The sequence below is a fragment of the Prionailurus viverrinus genome, chromosome E2 (genome assembly GCF_022837055.1).
Source record: "Prionailurus viverrinus isolate Anna chromosome E2, UM_Priviv_1.0, whole genome shotgun sequence".
In the NCBI taxonomy this organism is placed as follows: Eukaryota; Metazoa; Chordata; class Mammalia; order Carnivora; family Felidae; genus Prionailurus; species Prionailurus viverrinus.
Window position 1 is genome coordinate 53,691,489 of NC_062575.1, and position 21,599 is coordinate 53,713,087.

Sequence of the window (21,599 nt, forward strand, 5' to 3'; positions counted from 1 at the left end):
GCGATTCCGGAATAAGTGGACGAACCACCAACGGGGAACGAGCGCTACGTCGAGGAGGAGGGGCCAAGCCCGGCGGGGGCCTCTCTGGCCCCACCAGTCCTTGTTCTCGATAGTTTTCCGGAAGAAAGGGATCTGGGAGCGAGAGAGATGTGGCGCAGAGCTGGGAGAACGCGCCGCGCGGTGACGCTCTGGCCCGACGCCGACGGCCTCTCTGTGGCTCCGGGAGGACCCGGCGGGCCGAGTACTGGAGGTGAGGAGGCGGAGCTGGCGGGGCTTGTCGGAACCTCGGGAAACTTCTGACCCCACGCTTCAGGCATTTTCTTATCTGGCTCACCTCTCTTATCTCGTGCCGCGCTTGTTTGGCGGCCTTAGCTCGGGAAGTCCTACCTGAGATCTAACCCGAGATCCGCTTGCTGCAGCCCAGTCTAGAGCATCCCGCATTTCCCATTTTTGGATGCCGTTTCTCCCCCTCCTCTTTCTCTGACCCCCTCCTCAGCCTCTGCCATCTGGGGGCTGCTTTTCCCAGCCGGAGAGATTCAGGTGACCCAGCGCGATCAGTGCGAGGGCTTTGCACGGTACTGGAATGCGGAGGGGGCGCACAGAAGCCCCGGGGCTGGGGGGGGGGGGGTAGGGTGGAGAGGGAATCGCTGAAAGGCTCCAGAAAGAGAGGGGGAGGAGAGACTCTGAAGGAGAGGAAAAGACTCAGAGGGGAGGAGGATTGGAGACCCAGAGGGGGAGTGGACGGAGACCGAGGGTGAGGGAAATGGAGACCTAGAAAGAGATGGAGATTGAGGGAGAAGCAGAGACACAGAAAAGAAGGTGAGATGGGGTCGTGTCAGCTGTAGCCAAATTCAAATCCCGGCTCTGCGAATTACTAACAGTGTGACCTTGGGCAAGTCACTTAACCTCTCTGCGCCTTCCTTTGCTCGTCTACAAAAATAGGCTTGGCACATATTTTCCAGAATTACATAAGTTAGTAAAAAAAAAAAAAAAAAAAAAAACGCTTAGTACCATGCTTTACACATGAGCACTCAATACAAATTAGCTTCCATTCCTATTATCAGCCCTTATTGTGTAAGACCGGACAGACTGGCTGGGGCAGTGACAAAGCTGACCTGTCCCCTCTTTTCTCCTTCCTCAGGGAAGCCCTGCCTGTTGGGCCTCCAGCACATCCAGCCTGGCCTCCGGTCGGCCTGCCCCTTGATCCTCCTACTTATTCACCTGTCCTCCACGGGGCCAGAGGCCAGGCCCGCACTGTCAGGCCTGACTCCTTGCCCATGCCACCCTCCCATGGCCTCCTGCCCGGGACCAGGGTCTTGCTGATGTGGTAACAAAGCAGAGGGGCCAGCAGATGAATGGACGCCTTGAAACAGAGGAGCAGGGGGATCAGGTAAGGAAGGGTCCGCGTGAACGTGAAGATCACCATACCATGGGACACAATTTTCTTCGTGTCGCGGTGCCCTTGCGTTTGTGACTTGGTCTCTGTTGTCGAGTCCCAGCCTCTTTGTCTGGTGTGCCTGCCTTTCTCCCCAACTAAGATGTGTGTTTCCCTGTCTCTCCATCTTTCTGTCCCCTGTCGCTCTCTGGATCATTCTTTGGCGTATATTATCTGGTGCTGTTGCTACTCTGGGTTTAAACACAAGGAACATTGTTTGACAGCAAATGAACTTCCTCCATTCATCACTTTTAGCAAGTTCTGTCCCTGTCTCCTTCTGCATGTGTCTTTCTGTGATTCTGTTTTTTTGGTCTCCTGATACTATTCTTGTCTTTCTCTCCACTGCACATTTCTTTGCTTCTCTATGTCTCAACATTTTTGCTTTCTTTTTTTTTTAATTTATTTTTATGTTTTATTTTATATTTGAGAGAGACAGAGACAGCGAGCAGGGGAGATGCACAGAGATAGAGACAGAATCTGAAGCAGGCTCCAGGCTCTGAGCTGTCAGCACAGAGCCCCACGCGGGGCTCGAACTCATGAGCAGTGAGATCATGACCTGAGCTGAAGCCAGATGCTTAACCCACTGAGCCACCCAGGCGCCCCAGCATTTTTGCTCTCTGACTTGTGGATTTCGGTTCCTCTGGGCCTCTGGTCCTCCAACATCGTCTTCCTCCCTCATCCCTGACCCAGAGGTCTCTCTCAGATACTGGTTCTCCCCATCTCTCTCTCTCTTTGTTTCTTTGTCTTGCCATGTTACTGGGTCATTCAGTGGGCAGATGTCCATGTCAGGCTGCCTCCATCCTGGTTTGGATCCAAGGTAAATAGATGAATTAATGAGCCTCTTCTCCCTGGCTTTCATTCCAGAACTATCTGTCTCCATCTCTGTTGTCCATCATTTTCTGGGTCTTCTTGTGGCCTTAGCCTTGCATGTTCTCAATTCTGTTGTCTTTGTCTCTTTGTATATGTCTCTGTTTTCCTTAGCGCTTGTCTTTCTGTAACTATCTGAAAAACAGAGGGCACTCTAAGTCTCTTACTGCCTCTGACTCTGCTTTTCTGGGTCTCTTTTACTAACTTCCGTTGCATATCTCTGGGTCTTTGTCACCTGTGTTAGGGTCAGTCTCTAATCTGCAGGCGGAGATCTTCCTCACGTCCCTTTTCTTTTATAAACTCAATGGACAGGACAGGCCTACCACTTGCCCTCCACAAAGATGGCGTCAGCGGCGCTGTCAATGGAGTCGTGACGCCCCCTCTGCTGCGCGTGTGCCCTCACCTACTATGGCAGCTGATCTCGCGGAGCGCGATACCCCGCCCAGTTCTCGAGCTGTCCCTCGGCTAGTCCCTGCGCCAAGCTCGCGAGCCGGCTGGCCCCGCCTCCCGCACGCTTTCACTGGTGCGGCTCAGGCCGGCTGCGCGGCCATTGGCTGAGACGATGCACACCCTCCCCCCACCCCTGGGTCTGATGGGGGCGGTTGGTGCTGACTTGAGGGGCCGCCCGGAGGAGGACTCGGCGTGTGAGGAGGGTGCGGGGGTAGGATCAGGGACCCGAGTCTGGGGGACTGCGGGACCAAGAGGAACGGAGACGCAGGCCGGGACTGGGTTACCAGGGGTGTGGGATGGAGACGCAGGACCAGAACCGGGATTGAGGGATCCAGGAATGGAAACCCAGGTCTGGGACTGGGTTCTGGAAATGGGGTGGGAATACAGGACCTGGACCGGAGGAACCGGAGACAGGAACTCAGGCTTATGGATTGCGGGGAATTTATGGATGGAGACCCATGCCCAGGTCTGGGGGACCAGGAGGCAGGGGCTGGAGAGAATGGAGACCGGGCCTGAGACTTGAGGACCTGGGGACAGAGGCTCAGGCCCAGGACTGGGGGAGATCTAGGACTCTCTACTTAAGCCTGATTTGAGCTAACGGATAGGGGAGGGATCCGTTCAAGTTAGGGGTGGAGCCTGAGGGAGCTGCCCAGGGCAGCGGGCAGAGGTGACTTCTGAGGGTGAGTCCATAGATGGGGGTGCATCTGGGGCAGCTCTGGGCCCAGGAAGGAGAGGGCAGGACCGGCAGGTGGCTGGGTGGGCGGGGCGGTGGGGGACAAAGGTGAGCTGGAAGGTGGCAGAAGCTGGGCAGAGGGCAGGGGGAAGGTCTCTGGGGAGGGGACCTCAGGCCCGGCTCGTACCCCCTCCCTGGAGAGCAGGCGGCCAGACGCCCAGGTCAGTGCTCGGGGTCCAGCTCTTGGCCCCTGCCCCTTGCAGGTGCCTGCATGTGGCTTCTCTAACTCTCTGACTCCTTAGCTCTTCCGTGTCACACCCCTTTCTTGATCTCTCCAGCTGTCTACATCCCCCCGCCCCTCCTATCTGCCCTGTTCTTTGTCTTTCTGATCCTCAGAGGACCTCCCGGAGCCCCTAAACTCTGACTCTCCTAAGTATCTTTCATCATCTGAGCTGTCTGCTCCTTGAAGCTGGTGGTCTTCTTCTCTCAGAGTTTGTCTGGCTCCTAGAACTTCTCCCTCTCTTTGGGTCGCAGTGTCTCTCCCTTGTTACTTTCTCCATCTGGAGATGACAGTGTGAGCGTGTGTGTGTGAGTGTGTGCGCGTGTGTGTGCGTGGTGTTCTCTATCTTTGCATGTCTGTTTCTTTATATCTCCACCATCATGATCTCTCTCCTCTGCCTTATTTTTCTCCAAAGCCCTTGTTAATCCAACATACTATATATCTTACCTCTTCGTCTCGTTTTTCTGTCTTCTGATAAGACTATAAACTCCACAAAGGCAGGGATTTTTGTCTGTTCTGTTCCCTGCTGTGTTCACTGGGCCTGGCACTGTGACTAGAACATAGAGGGCACTGAATAATTATTTGGGGGATAAGTGAATGAGTGTTTGCATGCCTGGCTGTCCACCCTCCAGGATGCTAGCCTTCCTATACAACTGACTTCTGTCCTGTGTCCTCAAGGTCTCCCCCCACCCTTGTCTGAGCCTGTCTGTTTCTGATGCTCCCATCTCGTCTGTCACCGCCCCCCTTGTCTCCTTGTCCACAGGCCCCGCCCCTGCTTTTCTCTATCAGCCATAGGGGTCTTGGACTCTGACTCCTGCCCTCCTCCCTCCCCACAGAGGCCAGACCAGGAGCTGACCTGGAGCTGGGGCCACAGGCCTAGAAGCGCCCTGGACAGGGCCAAGGCCATGGCCCCCCCACCGCCGCCACCATTGGCCGCCAGCACCCCGCTCCTGCATGGCGAGTTTGGCTCCTTCCCGGCCCGCAGCTCCCGCTTCGCCCTCACTCTCACACCACAGGCCCTACACATACAGCGGCTGCGCCCAAAGCCTGAAGCCCGGCCCCGGGGCGGCCTGGTCCCGCTGGCCGAGGTGTCTGGCTGCTGCACCCTGCGGAGCCGCAGCCCCTCGGACGCAGCGGCGGCCTACTTCTGCATCTACACCTATCCGCAGGGCCGGCGCGGGGGCCGGCGCAGAGCCGCCCGCACCTTTCGGGTCGACGGGGCGGCCACCTACGAGGAGAACCGCGCTGAGGCCCAGCGCTGGGCCACTGCCCTCATGTGTCTGCTCCGTGGACTGCCGCTGCCTGGGGACGGGGGTGAGGCACTACACAGCCGCTCTGTCCCTAGGGCCACCTCGGTGTCTCCGTGGGTCTCCCTCTGTGGGCATCTCTGTCTCTACTGTGTGTCTGTCTGTGCTGTGTCTCTCTCGGTCTGTATCGAAAGAGTGATAGACAGGGACAGGCCCCAGAAGGAAGAAAACCACAGGCAGAGAAAACATGATTGGTGTCTGCTGCTCCCATAGGTGGTTGTCTGTGTCCCCTCCCCCCTTCCATGGGCCCTGACCACAGATGAGTCAGAGGTTCCCAGGCTGGCGCGAGCAGCAGACTGAGACATGATTAGTCACCACCCAGGGACAGGCACTCACAGAGGTCCCCTAGGGCAGCCCAGGAGCCCAGAGGTGGCATCTAATCCAGCCTTTGGGGGTGGAGGGTGGCCAGAGACTTTTGGGCAGAGCGCCCCACTCCCCCCAGGCTTCTCAGTTGGCACAGGAAGGTAGAAGTTCAAGGGTCCCCAGCTGGTGAGTCTGCCTTGGTCTTCCAGGATCCTGCTGGCTGGCTGGCTGGGGGCCCTGGGGGATGGGAACGGGGAGGGGGCCTTGCACGGTGCAATAACCTGATCCTGGATTCCAGGTGTTTGAGGAAGAGGAAAGTGAAAACCACAGCTCTCCTTCCTCCTCCCACACATGGGTCCAAAGGGCATTGGGATTAGACACCCAAGTCCTGCCTTTGGGGGATGGGGGGGGGGTGCGGAGGGTGCATACCTGAGCCTCAGCAGCCGAAGCCCCAGAGGAGAAAAAAAACAAACAAACCCACCTTTGACTTCCCAGCAGTCTCCTGTGCCAGCCCTCCCCCAGTTCCCCTGGGGCTGTTTGCAGTTTACTGCTTCTGCGGTGAGGGGCCTGGGTCTGGGGCCCACGTAGACGCCTTCCCCTCTCTTTGCAGAAATAACCCCCGAGCTTCTGCCAAAGCCACCCCGATTGCTCCTATTGGTCAATCCCCTTGGGGGGCGGGGCCTGGCCTGGCAGTGGTGCAAGACCCACGTGCTGCCCATGATCTCCGAAGCTGGGCTGTCCTTCAACCTCATCCAGACAGGTAAGGGCTGTGTCAGGATGGAGGTAGGGGCTGGGGTGGGGGGGAGGCTAGGACTCCTGAGCCTTGAGGCCTGGGGCGTGGTGGCGGGACAGAGCCGAACAGCCTGGCTCACCTCCGACTTCCCCACGCTAGAACGACAGAACCACGCCCGGGAGCTGGTTCAGGGGCTGAGGCTGAGTGAGTGGGACGGCATTGTCACGGTCTCCGGAGACGGGCTGCTGTTTGAGGTAGGGCGGGGGCATCCTGCTTGAGCCCTGGGATGCCGGGTTGGCCTGGCCCCGGGACCCAGGTGTCTGGTCTCCCGCCCTCCAGGTGCTGAACGGATTCCTGGACCGCCCTGACTGGGAAGAGGCTGTGAAGACGCCCGTGGGCATCCTCCCGTGTGGCTCAGGCAATGCCTTGGCCGGAGCTGTGAACCAGCATGGGGGGTAGGTGGGGTCCTGCGTCGTAGGTGAGCCTGATACCGTGAGGGGAGGGATGAGTCCTCCTGCGGCCTGGCACTTAATGTCCCCAAGTCCCCTTTGCCCGCCAGCCCCGCTGCCAATCAGTCTGACTGGGGTGCTCCCCATACACCCCCCACCCCCCGACATTTTTCCTGGTTGTTCCCAGCTGTGTCCCTAGTGCCCAGAAGTGTACCTGGCACACAGATGGCACTCGGGGAACGCTCATGGAATGAAGTGACAGGGAGCCTGGCTCAGTAAGAAGAGTCCATCCCGAGGGGGCCCGATTGCTGCAGGCGGGCCAGGCCACCACCGGCCTGCCTGGTCCCGCCCCGCCCCCCCCCCCCCCCCCCCCCGCCTGCTTCCCACCCCTTCTGTGCCTTTCTCCCGCTACCCTGTGCTCTGTGCCTCTCACCCAAGCCCGTCTACTCTTTCCCACTGTGTCCATCCGTCTCTGGCTGTGAAGGTTTGAACCTGCCCTGGGTGTGGATCTGCTGCTCAATTGCTCGCTGCTACTCTGCCGGGGCGGCAGCCGCCCGCTGGACCTGATGTCTGTGACGCTGGCCTCCGGCTCCCGCTGCTTGTCCTTCCTGTCTGTGGCCTGGGGCTTCGTGTCAGACGTGGATATCCAGAGCGAGCGCTTCAGGGCCCTGGGCAGTGCCCGCTTCACACTGGGCACAGTGCTGGGCCTCGCCACACTGCACACCTACCGAGGACGCCTCTCCTACCTCCCTGCCACCGTGGAGCCCACCTCACCCACCCCTGCCCGTGGCCTGCCCCGTGCCAAGTCAGAGCTGACCCTGGCCCCGGCCCCGGCCCCGGCCCCACCTGTGGCACACTCACCCCTGCATCGTTCGGTGTCTGACCTGCCCCTGCCCCTGCCCCTGCCCCAGCCCGCCCTGACCTCCCCTGGCTCGCCTGAACCCCTGCCCATCCTGTCCCTCAATGGCGGGGGCCCAGAGTTGGCCGGGGACTGGGGTGGGGCTGGGGATGCCCCCCTGTCCCCAGACCCACCGCTGCCCTCACCGCCTAGCTCCCCTAAGGCAGCTTTACTGTCACCCATCACCGAGGGGGTCCCAGAAACGTTAGCATCCTCTGGGCTTCCCCCTCCCACCCCCGGCTCTCCGGGAGCCGTCTCTACCAGGGGCCCGCATGACCACCTGCTCCCTCCTCTGGGCACCCCACTCCCCCCAGGCTGGGTGACGCTGGAAGGGGACTTTGTGCTCATGCTGGCCATCTCACCTAGCCACCTGGGGGCAGACCTGGTGGCGGCTCCCCACGCGCGCTTTGACGACGGCCTGGTGCACCTGTGCTGGGTGCGTGGTGGCATCTCCCGGGCTGCGCTGCTACGCCTTTTTCTGGCCATGGAGCGAGGTAGCCACTTCAGCCTGGGCTGTCCGCAGCTGGGCTACGCCGCGGCCCGTGCCTTCCGCCTCGAGCCTCTCACGCCTCGGGGCGTGCTCACTGTGGACGGAGAGCAGGTGGAGTACGGGCCGCTGCAGGCGCAGATGCATCCGGGCCTCGGCACGCTGCTCACTGGGCCTCCCGGCTGCCCGCGTCGGGAGCCTTGAACCCAACGAAGCTTGCGGCCCGCCGGGGGCGGGGCCAACATTCCAAGGAGGCGGAGCCTGACCTAAGGGCGTGGCCTAGCTGCTAGAGTTAGGGCGAGGGTCCCACACGCAGGGGCCCCAGCCCCGTCTCAGGATTGCGCCCGCCCCCAGGGGACCAGAGGTAAAGTTGGAGTGTGGCCCGAATTCCGGAGGCTCATGATGGTCCCAAACGGGCTGGCCCCGAGGGTAGTGCCTGACCGATGAGGGCGGGGCTCAGCCCAAACCCTCGCTTCCGGCTCGTAGGACGCCAGGTCGGCTGAGGGCGGGGACTGTCTTACGTCTTGTCCAATGACGGGACCTGGCACGTGCGGGCTGGGGAAGGCCTTAGTTCATTAGCCAGTCAGGGCCCGGGTCTCGCCCCATCCATTCCGGTGCCTCCACTTAACTGGCCAATCAGCCCACGAGGGGCAGGTTCCCCGGGGCCGACGCTCGGATTTGCACTAATGTTCCTCCTCACCCCCTTGCCGGTGGGGGGCGGGGAAACGACCGTCTCCTGTCTTCTGTCTCCTGTGCGTCCCGACCCCAATCTTCAGAGCAATTGAAAAGGTCTATGCAATAAAGGCAGTCGTTGCATTCCTCTCAGACCGTCGTCCCTGCTGCACCACGCAACCCGCGGGAGGGATCCAGCCCTAGGTGCTTCCGGTAGCTGCTGCCTTTTGTGGCTCCAAGCCCAGACCTGCCCACATACCGCGGCCAGCGTGACCCGATGGCCTTGAACTGGGGCCAGGGAGCTGCCTCCTCCCCCCACAACAGCTGGCTCTGGGGTTCTCAAGATTTATTCAGGGTGTGTTAACGGAGGCGGTGGGAAGATGGGGGTCCCCGAAGTGGCAGGGGCAACACAGAGGACCCTCCCCGCCCCCGCGAGGGAGGGGGGAGGCTCGCTTTTTCTTAAAAATATAAATGTATTTATCTGCATCATCACGTCCCTGGGGCACCCAGCTGGCCGGCCTGTGGGCCACAGGGCGGGGAGGGAAAAGGGCGTCGGGGCGCAAGTCTGAGCGAGGCGGGGAAGAGCTCCGCCGGGCAAGGGTAGGGGACGGCCTCACAGGGCTCCGTGCTGGGCCTGGTAGCGCGACAGCACGGCGCGGTAGTGGGACAGCTCCTGGCGCACAGCCACCACTTCCTGCCGCAGCAGGGCGTTCTCCTTCTCCAGGAAGGCCGCCCGGACCGATATCTGGTTCTCCTTGAGCCGCCGGGCATCTCGGGACCGCTTGGCTGCCTCGTTATTCTTGTACCGTCGGCTCCAATACTTCTCATCCTGGGGGTGGGGTTTGAGAAGGCACTGAGGGCCAGGGGTAGCAGCTTGCCTTGTGCCTTCAAGGACGGAGGGCATCTAAGAGACCCTCTGGGGGGTTTCTTGCCCAGCAGTGGGGCTTAAAGGTTACCAGGTCTCTCCTAGGATGGGTACCCAGGGATCTGGTTGCTAAGGAGAGCAAGCCCCTAGCAACAGCTAAGGTGTGAGATCGTTCCACCCACACTCAAAGCAATTTGGTTTCATGTTTCCACTGTGCAGAGCAGACCCCACTGCTCCTCACCCAACAAAGGGCCTCCAGTTAGCCCCTGGTTGCTAAGGATGCTCGTTCCCTAGCAACGGGATGGGACCTTCAGGGTCGGAGGGCTTCTCCCCATAAAAAGCACTGCTTTATGCATCACCTGCCCAGATCCTGGTTGCTAAGGAAAGCCTAGGCTCCCCAGTGATGGGGTTCTGTATCCCATAAATCTTTCCAGAGCTGGGGGCCTTTGGACCTGGTTGTCAAGGCAACCTCCTTGTTGTTTTCCCAGCAAACAAAGGTAATGTCTAAGTGGTCCCAATGACTGTAGCCAGTCTCTGACCTACTGGCCTTGAACAGAGGCCAGAGAGCTGCCTTCTTCCCAACGGGTCCTGGTTGCCAGAAGGGCTGCACTTTAGCAAAAGGGCCTATCCTGAGGCCTCCCCACACCATTACACTTAGGGTTCTCTGGTCCTAGAATTTGGTTGAGGAGGACCACTCCTTAGTAACAAGGGCCACCCAGAGCTCCAAAAGATGACCTCACATCCCCGTTTCATTAAAGCCTCGTCCCTGCTCGCTAGGGTAAATCCGGTCCAGGCCCCATGACAAGAGAAACCGCCGGTCCAGGCTGGGTTTACAGGCCAATCCTCAGTGCTTCGAGCAGTCGCGTCTTACACAAGGGTGAGGTGAAGTCTGGTGAGCAGCCAGGACACCTCTTAACTAGGGGAGGCCCCAGAATTGGCCAAAGGGAGAAGACTGGAAAGAAGCGGTCGCTGCCCCAAATCAGAAGGCAGCTCTGGCTGCTGATGGGAACTTGAGGTCTCTCACCAGGGAGCAGTCCAGGCCCAGAAAACAAGGCCCAGAGGGGCTGCCAAAGTCTGCATCCTAGGCGGACGCAAGCACCCCGAACGATGCCCCAAATCAGAGACCAAAGGACCAGCCCCAGCAGGGCTAGCGGCTCAGAAGAAACAGGCTGATACCCTGCTGCTAAGGAATGCTGTCCTTAGTAACTGGGCCTGGTCCAAGCCCCAAGCCTGTACAACTGGGCCCAGCAAGGCTGGTTGAGACTGCATCCCATAATGATACCATCTTCGTAAATCTCAAGCCCAGACCTCAGCCCCGTCGCACCCACGGCTTCGCACGACTGACTGATCCTTGGCTGTAGGTTAAGGGAACCTTGAGAGCTAACCCCAATGAGAAGCCCAGGCCTGACTGGGAGGAAAGGGCCATCCCTGGCCGTAGGGCCTGCAAAGGCCATGCCTACATCCTACACCTAGCAGTGCTCACCTTCTGCTCCTCTGGCACCTGGATCTTCCGAGCCTTCTTCATGATGGGCTGGGGCTTAAGTTCCTCCTCTGAGAAGCGATGTCTCCGAGGGTCAAAGGTCTCGTGGCCAGGAATGCTCGACAGGGCTAAATCTGCTGGGTCGGGTTCAAATGTCATCAGCACCTCCACGGTGTCTGGGTCCACAGGGCTGGGTGTGTCCCGAGAGGTCAGGCCTTGGGGAAACAGAATGTGCCACCTGAGTGTGTATATATTTGGTACTCGCAGAGGCTACCCCTGATCAGGTATCTTTTCCACCCCGAGGAAGGCCCTTATGAGGCCTACCGTAAAGCCTGTCAGAGATCAACCTCTCTAATATAAACTACGAAGGGTCCCTAAGCTACCTTGTAGCTTAGAAATCATGGAACCGACTCCACTTTCACAAACACAGAAATGAGCCCAATTATAACTGACTTACCCTAAATAACACGAGTCTGGTCTATTGCTTCTAACACCTCTGGCCCTCGGATTGGCAGCGTCGGCTTCCTTCCCATAGTCTAGCCCGAATCCTGCTTACTGAATCCCTGACCAAAGCCTAGCCCCCCCCCCTCCCGGGGGGGGCTGCTCAAGGAAAAGAAATCCAATGCACTGAAAAGGCTTCAGGTAAGCTTCTTAAGAGCTGCTGGCTTCGAAGGGTTAGGGATGAAAAGAGGAAATGACAGGTTTTTGGAGGTCGGTTCAAGAGAGGGGACAGGGGCGGCCTGTGCCTTTAAGAGCGACCAAGCCGGGGCCAGCTGAGGACACAGGTTCAGGGCCAGTCACGTGCGGGCGCCTGCTTTCCCGCCCCGCCCCCCCTGCAGCCACGGGCGCCCTCTAGTTCCCCAGACCCCGCCCCCTCCGCGTGACCGCGCGTGCGCGAAGTCAAGACTATGGAGGAGAGAGGAGAGGACTCACGTGGCGCGGGAATGTGCGGCTGGGAAGGGGAGGGCCCTGGTTCCGCCCGGAGGTCCGGCCAGGGGCAGGTGTGTCCGGGAATCCCCAACCTGCAGACCGCCCCTGGGACCCCCCAGTGCCCGAGAGAGAGCACACTTTTCCTTAGGCTCTTTGGGGTTTCTTAGCTCGAACCTCTCAACCTCCAAAGATCCAGGCATTCCTACACTCTGGGGAACACACTGAGAAACGACCCCCTCGACCTCCTTCTCCCTCGCCACTGGGATACACGCTAGGATTCTGGGATCCTCGGCCCCTCCTCTCCCAGGACATAGGAGACTCGGTCCAAGCCTCAATGTAAGATCTAGAATGAAGATCCCCGACCTTCTCCCCTCTAGAGGATCCGGGGTGCCAGCCCCTCTCCACTGGCGGACTCAGGAACCAGGGCAGACAGTCCCTTACATCATGGTGGAACAGAAGTCTGTGCCCAGACTTGCTTTCTCCCTTGTAGAGGACCTACGAGTTATGGTCCTTCCACACTCCACCGATTCTGGGCCCGGATTCTGGAGTGCAGTTCACTCCCCAGTAAATAATTCCGGTGTTCTGGGGTCCCAGTCCCGGCTCCTCGAGTATCCGGACCCTCGGTCCCCACGTCCCTCCGAAAAATCCACACTATCTCCCTACTGGACATACTTCCTGGAATTTGGGGTCCCAAGTCCCTTATCTCCAATGGATCCAGGAGACCCAGTACCCTGATGCATTAAGGGACACAGAATCCGGACTTCTCTCCAAACATCTCTCGCCTAGAAGGACCCAGAATTTGGGCGCACAACCCCAGCCCCACCATCGCATCCCCGGGTCGCAGCCCCGCCCCCGAAGTCCAAGCCCCGCCCAGCCGGGGCCCTGTTCCCGCCCCCGCCGTCGCACCTGCGCGGTGGCCGCCCGCGGCCCCGAGGGCAGCCCGGGTGGGGGCGTGCCCCGGCGAGGAACGAGGGGAAGCTGAGCCGCAGGAGCCGGGCCCCGGGGAGGGTGCGGGCGTGCGCACGGGCGAGGGCGCCGGTGATGGGCCGCCGGGGGGCGGCGGACTGGGCGGGAGCCCGTGCTCCAGCAAGAAGGCGTCCAGGTCCACGTACTCCACGTCGCCGAACGGCAGCGTCCGCTCCCACAGCAGCGGCGCCAACAGACCCGGGCCAGGCGCGGCCCCCGGGCGCCCCCGCGGGGATCCGCCGCCCACCACCGCCCCAGCTGGGGCATCCGCCGGGCCCGCCGTCTCCAGGCCCGGCCCGGGGACCGTGGATGCCGGCGGAGCCGCCTTGCGCTCCTTTTCCTTCAGGAGACCTGCGGGCGGGGAAAAAGACCGGGTGGGGTGGGAAGGAAGAGACGGAGGAGAGACCCCGACACAGAAAGACAGGAAGAATGGGGGGATTGAGACCCACACGGCGGAGATCCAGAGAAAGAGGGGGGAGACGGGGGAAAGAGAGAGATCATAGAGGGAAGGCAAGGACCCAGAGAGAGAAAGCAACAGAGACTCAAGAGAGCGAAAGAGACCCAGAGAGAGAAGGCACAGACGGGGGCGGCAGAGACAGAGAGGGAGGCAGAGACCGAGAGAGGGAGAGAGACTCAGAAAGAGGGGGGAGGATAGAGGCCCAGAGAGGGGTAAGATAGAGACCAGGGAAGGTACAGAGCCACGGAAGGAGGACCGAAGTTCAAAAAGAGGCAGGTGGAGGGTTGGGCAGGTGAGAGAAAAAAAAAATGACGGCTCTGTAATTTCTCTGTAACCTACCCCCCTGCTCACTGTAGCCGCTTCTCCCCACCCCCACACTCTGCAAGGGGCAGGAAGGGGCTCTATTCCTGGGGCACATTCCTCATCCCCAGACTCCATGTGACCCCAGGAGGCCCCGCCCAAGCCCGTGTCAATACCGTGTGAGCATCCGACACACCCCCTCCCTCTTTCCTGGACCCCAGGGGTCCGGACTCTCATAACCCAGAGGAAGGGGGGGGGGGGCTGGGGCCTAGACTCTTGGGTCCTCCGGGAAGAGGACACGGGGACTCCTGGGTCCTCCTGGTGGATGGGCTTTAAGCAGGTACTTTTGGATCCTAGGTGCCGAGGGATCTAGGGTCCTAAACACCCTAGTAACTGAGTAGATGAAGGTTGAGAATGGACTCTCGGCACGATAGGAGGTAGTCCCCCCCCCCCAGCATTTGAATCCCTAAGGGAGTTGGGTGTCCGAGTTGGGATAGGCGGGGGCTAGAACTCACAGCTGGATGGCTCTTTGGGCTTGCTGGTCCCCTGCAGAAGGCTCCGCAGCCCAAGCAGCGCTCCCCCGCCAGGGGGGGCCCCGGCTGGGCCGCCCAGCAGCAGTGGGGCCGGGGTCCTGTCGCTCACGGGCCGCGCCATCACCGGGCACCTGCCCGTAAGCTCACGGGCTCATGGAGAGGCGAAGAGCTGGCCTGCCAGTCAGCGGCACACTCCTGTGGTTCGGGCGAGTGCCTGCCCAGGAGCGGGCGAGCGTAGCCTGCAAGCCTCCAGTATCCAGAACACTGCAAATCCTAGGAGTGACGGGGATTCGCAGTCCTCAGTGCAGAAACGTGCAACTCAAGAGGGTCCCAGGAGACCATGCAGTCCGGGTGAGGGGGTGGTCAAATCAGGCAACCGGCTCTTTGCAACCCGGAGTTCAGGGGGACACAAGGCGCTCCAGCAAGGTGGGCGAGCTAGGCTCTTGCAAAATCTGCAGCTCTCTCAGCGGAAGGCGCTTTGCAATCTGCACCAAGAGGTGTGCGCGGAGGGGCGGGGGAGGGGGCAAGAGGAGGCGGCCGCCTTGAGGCGTGGCCAACGCAAACTTCTTTCGCGGAAAAAAAAAAAAAAAAAAGCCAAACCAAAACACCCGACGCCACAGCGCACACCCCTCCTCTCGGCCCCCGCCTGCCTCTCGGGCCAAGCACCCCAGCCGCGTGCCTCCCTCCGGCTGAACGCACGGGCCAATCGCGTCTTGACCCCTCGAGACGCGCGGCCAATGGGACCCCAGCATCCGCCAAGGCCCGGGAGGGCGCGTGAGGGGCTAAGTGCGTGAAGTTGCTGCGCCTTTAGGTGGGAGGCGGGACCCTGACCTACATTTGCCCAATGGGAGACGGCACTGGGGGCGGGACCGTGACCCAGTTCGGGCCAATGAGGCAGGCGGGAGGGGGAAGCACATGGCTCTGCGCGTGCTGCCCGACGGGGAGGGTGAGTTGGGGGGGAATGAAAGAGGCTCCACTTAAAGGAGCCGCTAATCTAAATGACAGTTTGGGGAAACAGGAAGCCAAAAAACCGAGTGGTGCGGTTTAGGAAGAGGGAGATTGGTTTCTAGAAGAAGGCTGCTGTTCTCCAATACCCAAATGTTTCCCCGCCGCGCCTAGAATCAGACCACTAAGAAACAGGAAGTATTCTGTCCCTTTAATAGCTTTGTTTTGGGGGTGACTCCCCTCCCCGAGTGGGGAGACTTGGAAAGGACAGGCGCAATCCTCGATGGGGAGTCTCAGCGACCATGGGGGGCACCATCCACTGTAAGACAGACGACACCGGTGGGGGAGAGTTAGTTTAGGGCACCACAGGCTGGACCCTGCAGAGGGGCGGGGCTGGGCCGCGTAGGGCTCTGACCACAGGGAGGCTGCGAAGGGGGAACCCGGAATGTACCAGGTCGACAAGCTGGAGAAAACGGTCAGATTCTGGACCGGCACTGGGTTGAACCAGCAGGAGGCAGCAGGAGGGTGGAATAGGGATGTCCAGTTTCAGCATCAGACTCAACTATGTGAAGGTATTCATGGGCGGGGTGGGGGGGGGTGGGGGGGTCTGGGCCAAACCATGTGGAGAAGCCGGAGAGGTGGCCTTTAGATCGTAGGGCTGAGCCACAGGGTGGCAGCAGAAAGGGAAGGGGACTGTACCATGTTGATTTCCAGGAAGGGGGTGTGTGTCAGATTATGGAACACGATGCGATTGTACCACATGGAAACAGGGAAGGGATCCGGGCTGTACCATTGTGGAAAGCCATAGCGATAGGAACCACGGCCCAGTAGGTAATCGTACCACAGGGAAGCCAGGTGGCTCGGGTTCGGGTTATATACAAGTTGCAGGTTGCAAGCGGTGAAGAGGAAAAGACAAATCACGGACCAGCAACGGTCTGTGGCGTGGAGGTGGATTGTACCATGTTGACACACACGTAGAAGGGAGAAAGCGAGCGCGAGCTCAGGAGGCTGGACCAAACAGAAACGGCAGAGGGGTGGGTAGGACTGTATCACTTTGGGAAAACAAGGGGGGGGGGGGAACACATAGGCGGGTTAGACCAAGACGTGCGGGGGAGGGGGGGTGCAGACTGGACCATACCATGCAGGCGGTAGTTGGGGCCTCGGCAGCGCCTCTCGGGGTGCCGGGGGTCCCTGTTGCCCCTCAAGGCCCTGTGGGCCAAGGGCTGCAGGGGCCGGCCGTTACCGCTGAGGCTCTGGAAGATCTGGGACGGAGGATTCTGGCTCAGGAGTCTCAGGGAGTGCATCTGCCGTGGGAGGGGGTGGGAAACTGAGAGTGAATAAGGAACGGTCCGGGTGAATAGTCTCAGGGGAAGCTCCGCCCCCCTAGCGGGTGGGCGGGGCTTTTCTCAGCCCCAGCCCACCCCCAAAGGTTGTCTGACCCTCCCAGCAGTCGGACAAGGAAGAAGGGAGGAGAGTAGGTGAGGCCAAGGGAGGATGCCCAGGCCAGGGAATGGGTTAGCCAGGCCAAAGGGGCTGCAGGGCACAGTGGGTCACCTGGAGGGAGGTAATATTGAGGGCCCGGTCGATGAGGATCCAGGTGACAGTCTCTGAGCAGGGCGGGGTGCTGAGAGAGCCCTGATAGGTGATGAAGCCAAAGGATTCGGGGAACAGGAGCTCCAGGCTCAGGTCTTGAAGAAAGTAGGCATCATCTGCGGGAATACCGGGCGAGAGTGAAGAGGAGTGCCCTTCTTGAGCTCCCGTCCTGTGCACACCCTGCTTCCCCAGTCCCCCACCAATGCACCAGGGACTTACTCTTGTAGGAGATGCGGGTGATGGTGTCACGGTTAAGGAGGCGGCTGAGGAAGGGGTTTGAGCTGCCGGCCACCTGTGGGGGGGGTACGAGGTGAGGAAGTAGGAATCCAGAAGCCCGAGCCCCCAATCCCTTCCTTCCCCAGAACGCGGGAGCCTGGGCCTCCCAGACTTCTTCTGGCTCAGACCCCACCTTCCCTCAGACTCTTGCCTGGGCTCACATTGACAAAGAGGCTGAGAATGGCCAGGCCATTGGGGCCCCGGGAGGCGGCGCTCAGGTTCCCATAGAGTTCTTGGTTGAAGTGGATGAGCTGCACCTGGGAGGGAAGCACAGAGTGGGGGTCCCCCAGCAGAAGGGGAGGAGAGAACGGGTACAGCTCTGGGCCCTTGGGGTCTCAAGTCAGGTTAAAGCTTAGTGCTCGGGGGGCTGTTCTATGAAAGAGGATGGGGTGAGGCCTCAAAAGAAAGGTAAGGTGGGGGAGCAGTTGGTTCAACTTGGGGCGAAGGTCAAGGGTCAGAGGTCAGTGGCCACCACCTCCGCAGAGAACCCCTGGTGGTTGATCTGGTGTTCCGAGCCGGCTCCATCGCGCGCTCCAAACAGCAATCGCAGTTCACTGAGTCGATGGCTATAGAGGAGGGGCCCCCCAGACACGTTGACCACGGGCCGGGGTGCAGGCAGGAAGGAGACATGGCGGCCGGTGTTGTAGAGGGTTCCCCGGAGCTGCGGGAGAGGTGGAATGAGGTGGAAGCCGTCACGGGGACGAAGAGAGATGTTCTCGCTCCCGCATTCCACGCCTACATTTCCTGCTTCCGAGAGAGTCATTTAATCATTCAGCATAGTTTCAACACCAGTGACTTTGCAGGCTCTGTTCTGGTCCGTGGCAGGTGCTCACGATCGCTGGATTTATTTCACTAACAAATATTTATTGAGCTGCTACTATGTGCCATGGATGCCAGGAGGAGAGCATAACAAGTAGACAAAAAAACCCTGGGCCTCATGGAACTTGCATGCTAAGGGAGCAGACACAATAAATAAGGAATCACATAAGTAACTGCTTAATGAATCACATCTTATGCTCATGCAGTAAAGAACTGAAAGCTCTCAGAAGATGTAATGGGAAACCCAGCCTAGATCGGGGGTGGGGTAGGGTGGGATGAGGAAAGGCCATCACAAGAAAGGGACATTTGAGTGGAGACCTAAAAGATAAGCAGGAATTAGTCGCAAAGAGCAGAGAGAAGGGCATTCCAGGAAGAGGAAACAGCAAGTGCAAAGGCCCTGAGGTAGCCTGTTTCCATGACAGCAAGGAGGCCAGTGGGACCAGAGCTTGGTGAGCAAAGGAGAGGAGATAGGAGCCAGATGGTGCAGGACCTTGTGGACAATGACGGGATGTTTTGTATTTTTATTGAAATAATTGAAAACACACACACACACACACACACACACACACAGAGCTAGGCTCAGGTCATGATCTTTGGTTTGTGGGTTCAAGCCCCACGTTGGAGCCCGCTGCAGGTTTTCTGTCTTTCTCTCTCTCTCTGCCTCTCCCTCGCTCATGCTCGCTCGCTCTCCCTCAAAAGTGAATAAACATTAAAAAAAAAAAAAAAAAGAAACGAAATGGCACTGCAAAGTGGGCAAGAACGTGGAGGCTAGGACCACACCGCCTGGGTTTGGATCCCAGGGATGGCACTCTAGCTGTGCAACCTCAGACAAGTAACCCAATCTCTCTGTGCCTCAGTGTCTGCATCCATAAAATGGGGACAGTGATAGCACCTGTTTCATGGTGTGGTTTCTGAGGATTAGAAGACTTATTATCAAGCTTTTAAAACGGGGCCTAGCACCGAGAGCGGTTTGTTTTACAACTGCTTTTACAGATGTGGAAACACTAGCGAGCCATGTTTGGGGAGGGGGGAACAGGTGATCCACTTTCGAGTGTAAGGAGCCTCCTTTCCACCCCAGGGTGTGCCCCTCCTTACCCCAGGCTAGATTTCCACCTCAGAGACCCACCCCCACTCGTGCCCACCCCCAGGGGATTGGGTAACCCCTCCCACCAGGCCCCTTACCTTCTCTCCCCCAGTGCTGAGCCTCAGTGGGGGCAGAAAGGGGTCATAAAGGACCCTCTTCAGCTCCACGTCCACGGGGCTTTGCCGCTTCCCCACAGCACACAGACTCCAGGCGGCATTCACCAGGCCCCAGAAGGGAGGCCCTGGAAGCAGGGATGGGGCGGGGGGGGGGGGGGGGGGGGGGGTGGAAAGGAGTCAGAAATAGGGGCTGGATCCCAATGCTGGGATTTGCCCACAAGGCTGTGGTCTGGACTCCCGGATCCCAGGAGAGGAAGGGCAGGAGACGGCGACTCCTGGGTCTGAGGGAGGAGGGGGCTGGGATCCAGAATCCTGGGTCCTAGAAGAAGCTTGGAGGAGTTTCCTAAGACCATCTAGCGCCCTCCTGGATGAAACCGATCTGAAGTCATTAAGCCATTGGGGGAAGGAACTACAACTCCCAGCAGGCCTGAGGGCAGCCAGCCTACCCATCCACTGCCGGCCCGCCCAGGCGCCCATGGGAGTCGTAGTTCTTTCAGTCTCCTGTGTCCCGCAGCTGGATAATGAATGTATCGGGGAGAGGAGTTGCAAGACAGGGCTGGCCAAGGCAGGGGAACCGGCCGGCGACCCACTGATTCCCAGGAACAGCCGGGACCTACCTGCCTCTTTCCTTGCAAAGGGACACGCGCTCTCTTCCACCCCCACACTCTTTCCTTCCACTCACTCCCACTCACTACTTGAAATGCACATATATAATGTCCCATGGTGAGCTGCCGGGTTCAGAGGCTGGGCCCAACTCCTGAGGGTGGGAGGAAGGGGCTGGGACTCCCGGGTCCTGTGAGGAGAGGGCTCCTGGGTCCGAGGGAGGAGGCACCCAGCAGCCCGGACTCCTGGGTCCCCGCCCTGGCTGCACCTGGCACGAAGTTTCCCTGGAGATTATCCTTGTAGCTCCACCAGTCTTCCGGATCAGGTGCAGGTCCGATGTGAGCTGCGGAGAGAGCAGCCTGAGCCCCTCTCCTGGGCACCCCCCCCCCTCAGGGGCTCCTGCCCCAACCCCCCCTCACTGGGCCTTACCTGCTGCCCCCAGTGCGGCCCAGAGTACCAGCGCTCGAGGGGCGCTCAGTCGAGCTGCAACCCCCATCCCCGGGAGGCCTCTGAACGACCCCTTCCCAATGTCCCGGCCCCCTCTCTCAGCTCCTCTGGCCCCTCTTTGTGGGACCCAGTCCCTCCAGGACTGCCAGCCTGCCTCTCCTCCCCACAGGGAGACCGGTTCCCAGAACACCGAGGCGGTGGTGGGGAGGACCGAGACCCCCAAATCCCCTCCCGCCTCCTCTCCCTGCTCTCCCTTCCTCTCCTCCTTCTCTCTCTTTTCCCCAACCCTCCAGCCTCCCTCTACCTCCTGATCTTCCTATTCCTCTCTCTGCCTCCTGCTTCTCCCCGGGGTTACCTCCTGGTTTCTAATCCACACCCCCCCTCTTCGCTCTGTCTTCTTCCAGCTCCCCCCCCTCCCCCCAGCCACCTAACCCCATGTCTCCATCCTGCTTCTCTTTCCTCCTCCCGGTCTCTCTCTGTCTCCAGCTTCTCTCTCTCCCTGCCTCCCCACCTCCTCCTCTCCTGCCTCTCCTGTTTCTTCTCCGTCTCTCTCTTCCCTCGTCCCCGCTCCCTCCTCCCCCCTCCCTCTCTTCTCTCTCTGGGTGTTATTTAATTTTTTTGTCGTTGTTGCTGGGGGGGGCGGGCGATCTCACAGCAGCGAACGCTCCTCGGCCTGGTGTAGGGGGGATGCCCAAGGGGCAGGATGGAGGGGTCGCTGGGGGCCGATCCCCAGCTTCCAACTGTGCCGGGGCCATGGGGGCGGGGCGGGGAGGGGAGGGGGGGGGGGTTGGCCGGGACACCTAGGGCCCGGAGCTGGCAGTTCCCATCCTCCGCAGAAGGGGGAAGGGGGGGGGAGCTTAAGGTGGCGCTGACAGTCCTCCGAAGTCTCGGTGCTATGGTCCCGCTGGCGCCGGAGGATCCGAGGTCCCCCGGCTCGCGGGGACCCGGGTTGGAGCCCGCACCGGCGCCTGCAGCCCCCGCCCCCCCGCCCCGCTCGGCCTCGGCTGGGGGCTGCCTTAACCGGGCTGAGGGATCCCCTGGGAGATCGGGGTGCGGTGCGGGCGGCTGACCAGGAGGGGGAGGCAGAGACCTGGAGAGGGACCGAGAGCCGGGGAGGAGGAGCCGGGGAGGCGGAGGCGAGAGCCGGAGGTGAGGTCGGAGAACTGCAGAGGCTTGGGAAGGGAAAGGGAGCCCGAGATGGACGCGGGGCGCCAGGGCGGGGGGCAGACCGCTGGCTGGAGATGGGGAGGCCAGGAGGGAGGGAGAGAGAGAGACACACACGCTGAGAGATCCAGGTAGAAAGACGCGGAAAGTGATACAGAGAGAGAGAGAGAGAGAGAGAGAGAGAGAGAGATACTGATGGAGGCAGAGCAAGAAATACGGATACACACTTAGCTATAGCAACAGAGAGCCCCATCCACCCAGCAGGTCGGAGATGCCAGAACGAGACGCCAGGCAAGGCCAGAGGGGGGGGAGACAGAAATAGAAAAGAGATCCAGAGTGACACAGCCAACACTAAAGAGAGAGACAGAGAAACACAGAGAAAGAGGCAGACACACACACAGGCACCTGAGTAGAAACACAGCAGGGAAAGAGAGAGAGCCAGAAAGGACCAGATGGCAGAGACCCAG

At 60.1% G+C, this 21,599-nt stretch overlaps 3 protein-coding genes across 8 annotated transcripts; 1 reads left to right on the forward strand and 2 right to left on the reverse strand.

Moving 5' to 3' along the window:
- The first annotated feature begins 32 nt into the window (after positions 1–32).
- On the forward strand, positions 33–8,707 carry SPHK2 (sphingosine kinase 2). Of its 5 annotated transcripts, none has more exons than XM_047834978.1 (7): positions 33–250; positions 1,142–1,390; positions 4,542–5,019; positions 5,926–6,075; positions 6,208–6,302; positions 6,388–6,503; positions 6,982–8,707. In XM_047834978.1, exons 2-7 carry the CDS (start codon positions 1,352–1,354, stop codon positions 8,084–8,086), a joined length of 1,983 nt encoding a protein of 660 aa, XP_047690934.1. In that variant the 5' UTR covers positions 33–250; positions 1,142–1,351; the 3' UTR covers positions 8,087–8,707. The 5 variants fall into 5 exon arrangements, with proteins under 5 accessions (XP_047690934.1, XP_047690937.1, XP_047690936.1 ...); XM_047834980.1 differs by lacking the exon at positions 33–250 and adding an exon at positions 265–575; XM_047834981.1 differs by lacking the exon at positions 4,542–5,019.
- Positions 8,708–8,885: 178 nt separating this feature from the next.
- Positions 8,886–15,079, reverse strand: DBP (D-box binding PAR bZIP transcription factor). 2 transcript variants are annotated; one of them, XM_047834986.1, is made up of 4 exons: positions 14,068–15,079; positions 12,736–13,146; positions 10,903–11,114; positions 8,886–9,383 (listed from the first exon to the last, which is right to left on the reverse strand). In XM_047834986.1, the coding sequence occupies exons 1-4, from the start codon at positions 14,204–14,206 to the stop codon at positions 9,168–9,170; spliced, it is 978 nt and encodes a 325-aa protein (XP_047690942.1). In that variant the 5' UTR covers positions 14,207–15,079; the 3' UTR covers positions 8,886–9,167. The 2 variants fall into 2 exon arrangements, with proteins under 2 accessions (XP_047690942.1, XP_047690943.1); XM_047834987.1 differs by lacking the exon at positions 14,068–15,079 and adding an exon at positions 13,592–13,996.
- Positions 15,080–15,219: 140 nt separating this feature from the next.
- CA11 (carbonic anhydrase 11) lies at positions 15,220–20,400 on the reverse strand. Its single transcript, XM_047834985.1, has 9 exons — positions 19,951–20,400; positions 19,790–19,864; positions 18,901–19,043; positions 17,375–17,560; positions 17,061–17,156; positions 16,843–16,915; positions 16,585–16,739; positions 16,169–16,334; positions 15,220–15,349 (listed from the first exon to the last, which is right to left on the reverse strand). The coding sequence occupies exons 1-9, from the start codon at positions 20,015–20,017 to the stop codon at positions 15,324–15,326; spliced, it is 987 nt and encodes a 328-aa protein (XP_047690941.1). The 5' UTR covers positions 20,018–20,400; the 3' UTR covers positions 15,220–15,323.
- Positions 20,401–21,599: the final 1,199 nt, after the last annotated feature.

Bases quoted from the DNA above. Each gene is read 5' to 3' on its own strand.
- SPHK2 (XM_047834977.1), top strand. From the start codon at position 2,865: ATGCACACCCTCCCCCCACCCCTGGGTCTGATGGGGGCGGTTGGTGCT. The intron at 2,964-4,541 runs GTAGGATCAGGG...CCCTCCCCACAG, and splicing joins CGTGTGAGGAGGGTGCGGGG to AGGCCAGACCAGGAGCTGAC. The intron at 6,504-6,981 runs GTAGGTGGGGTC...CTGGCTGTGAAG, and splicing joins GCTGTGAACCAGCATGGGGG to GTTTGAACCTGCCCTGGGTG.
- DBP (XM_047834986.1), bottom strand. From the start codon at position 14,206: ATGGCGCGGCCCGTGAGCGACAGGACCCCGGCCCCACTGCTGCTGGGC. The intron at 11,115-12,735 runs GTGCGACGGCGG...TGTTTCCCCAAG, and splicing joins CGCGGGCGGCCACCGCGCAG to GCCTGACCTCTCGGGACACA. The intron at 9,384-10,902 runs GTGAGCACTGCT...CCCCACCCCCAG, and splicing joins AGGTGCCAGAGGAGCAGAAG to GATGAGAAGTATTGGAGCCG.
- CA11 (XM_047834985.1), bottom strand. From the start codon at position 20,017: ATGGGGGTTGCAGCTCGACTGAGCGCCCCTCGAGCGCTGGTACTCTGG. The intron at 17,561-18,900 runs GTAAGGGGCCTG...CCTCTCCCGCAG, and splicing joins TCAGCACTGGGGGAGAGAAG to CTCCGGGGAACCCTCTACAA. The intron at 17,157-17,374 runs GTGGTGGCCACT...CTTCCCTCCCAG, and splicing joins ACCAGGGGTTCTCTGCGGAG to GTGCAGCTCATCCACTTCAA.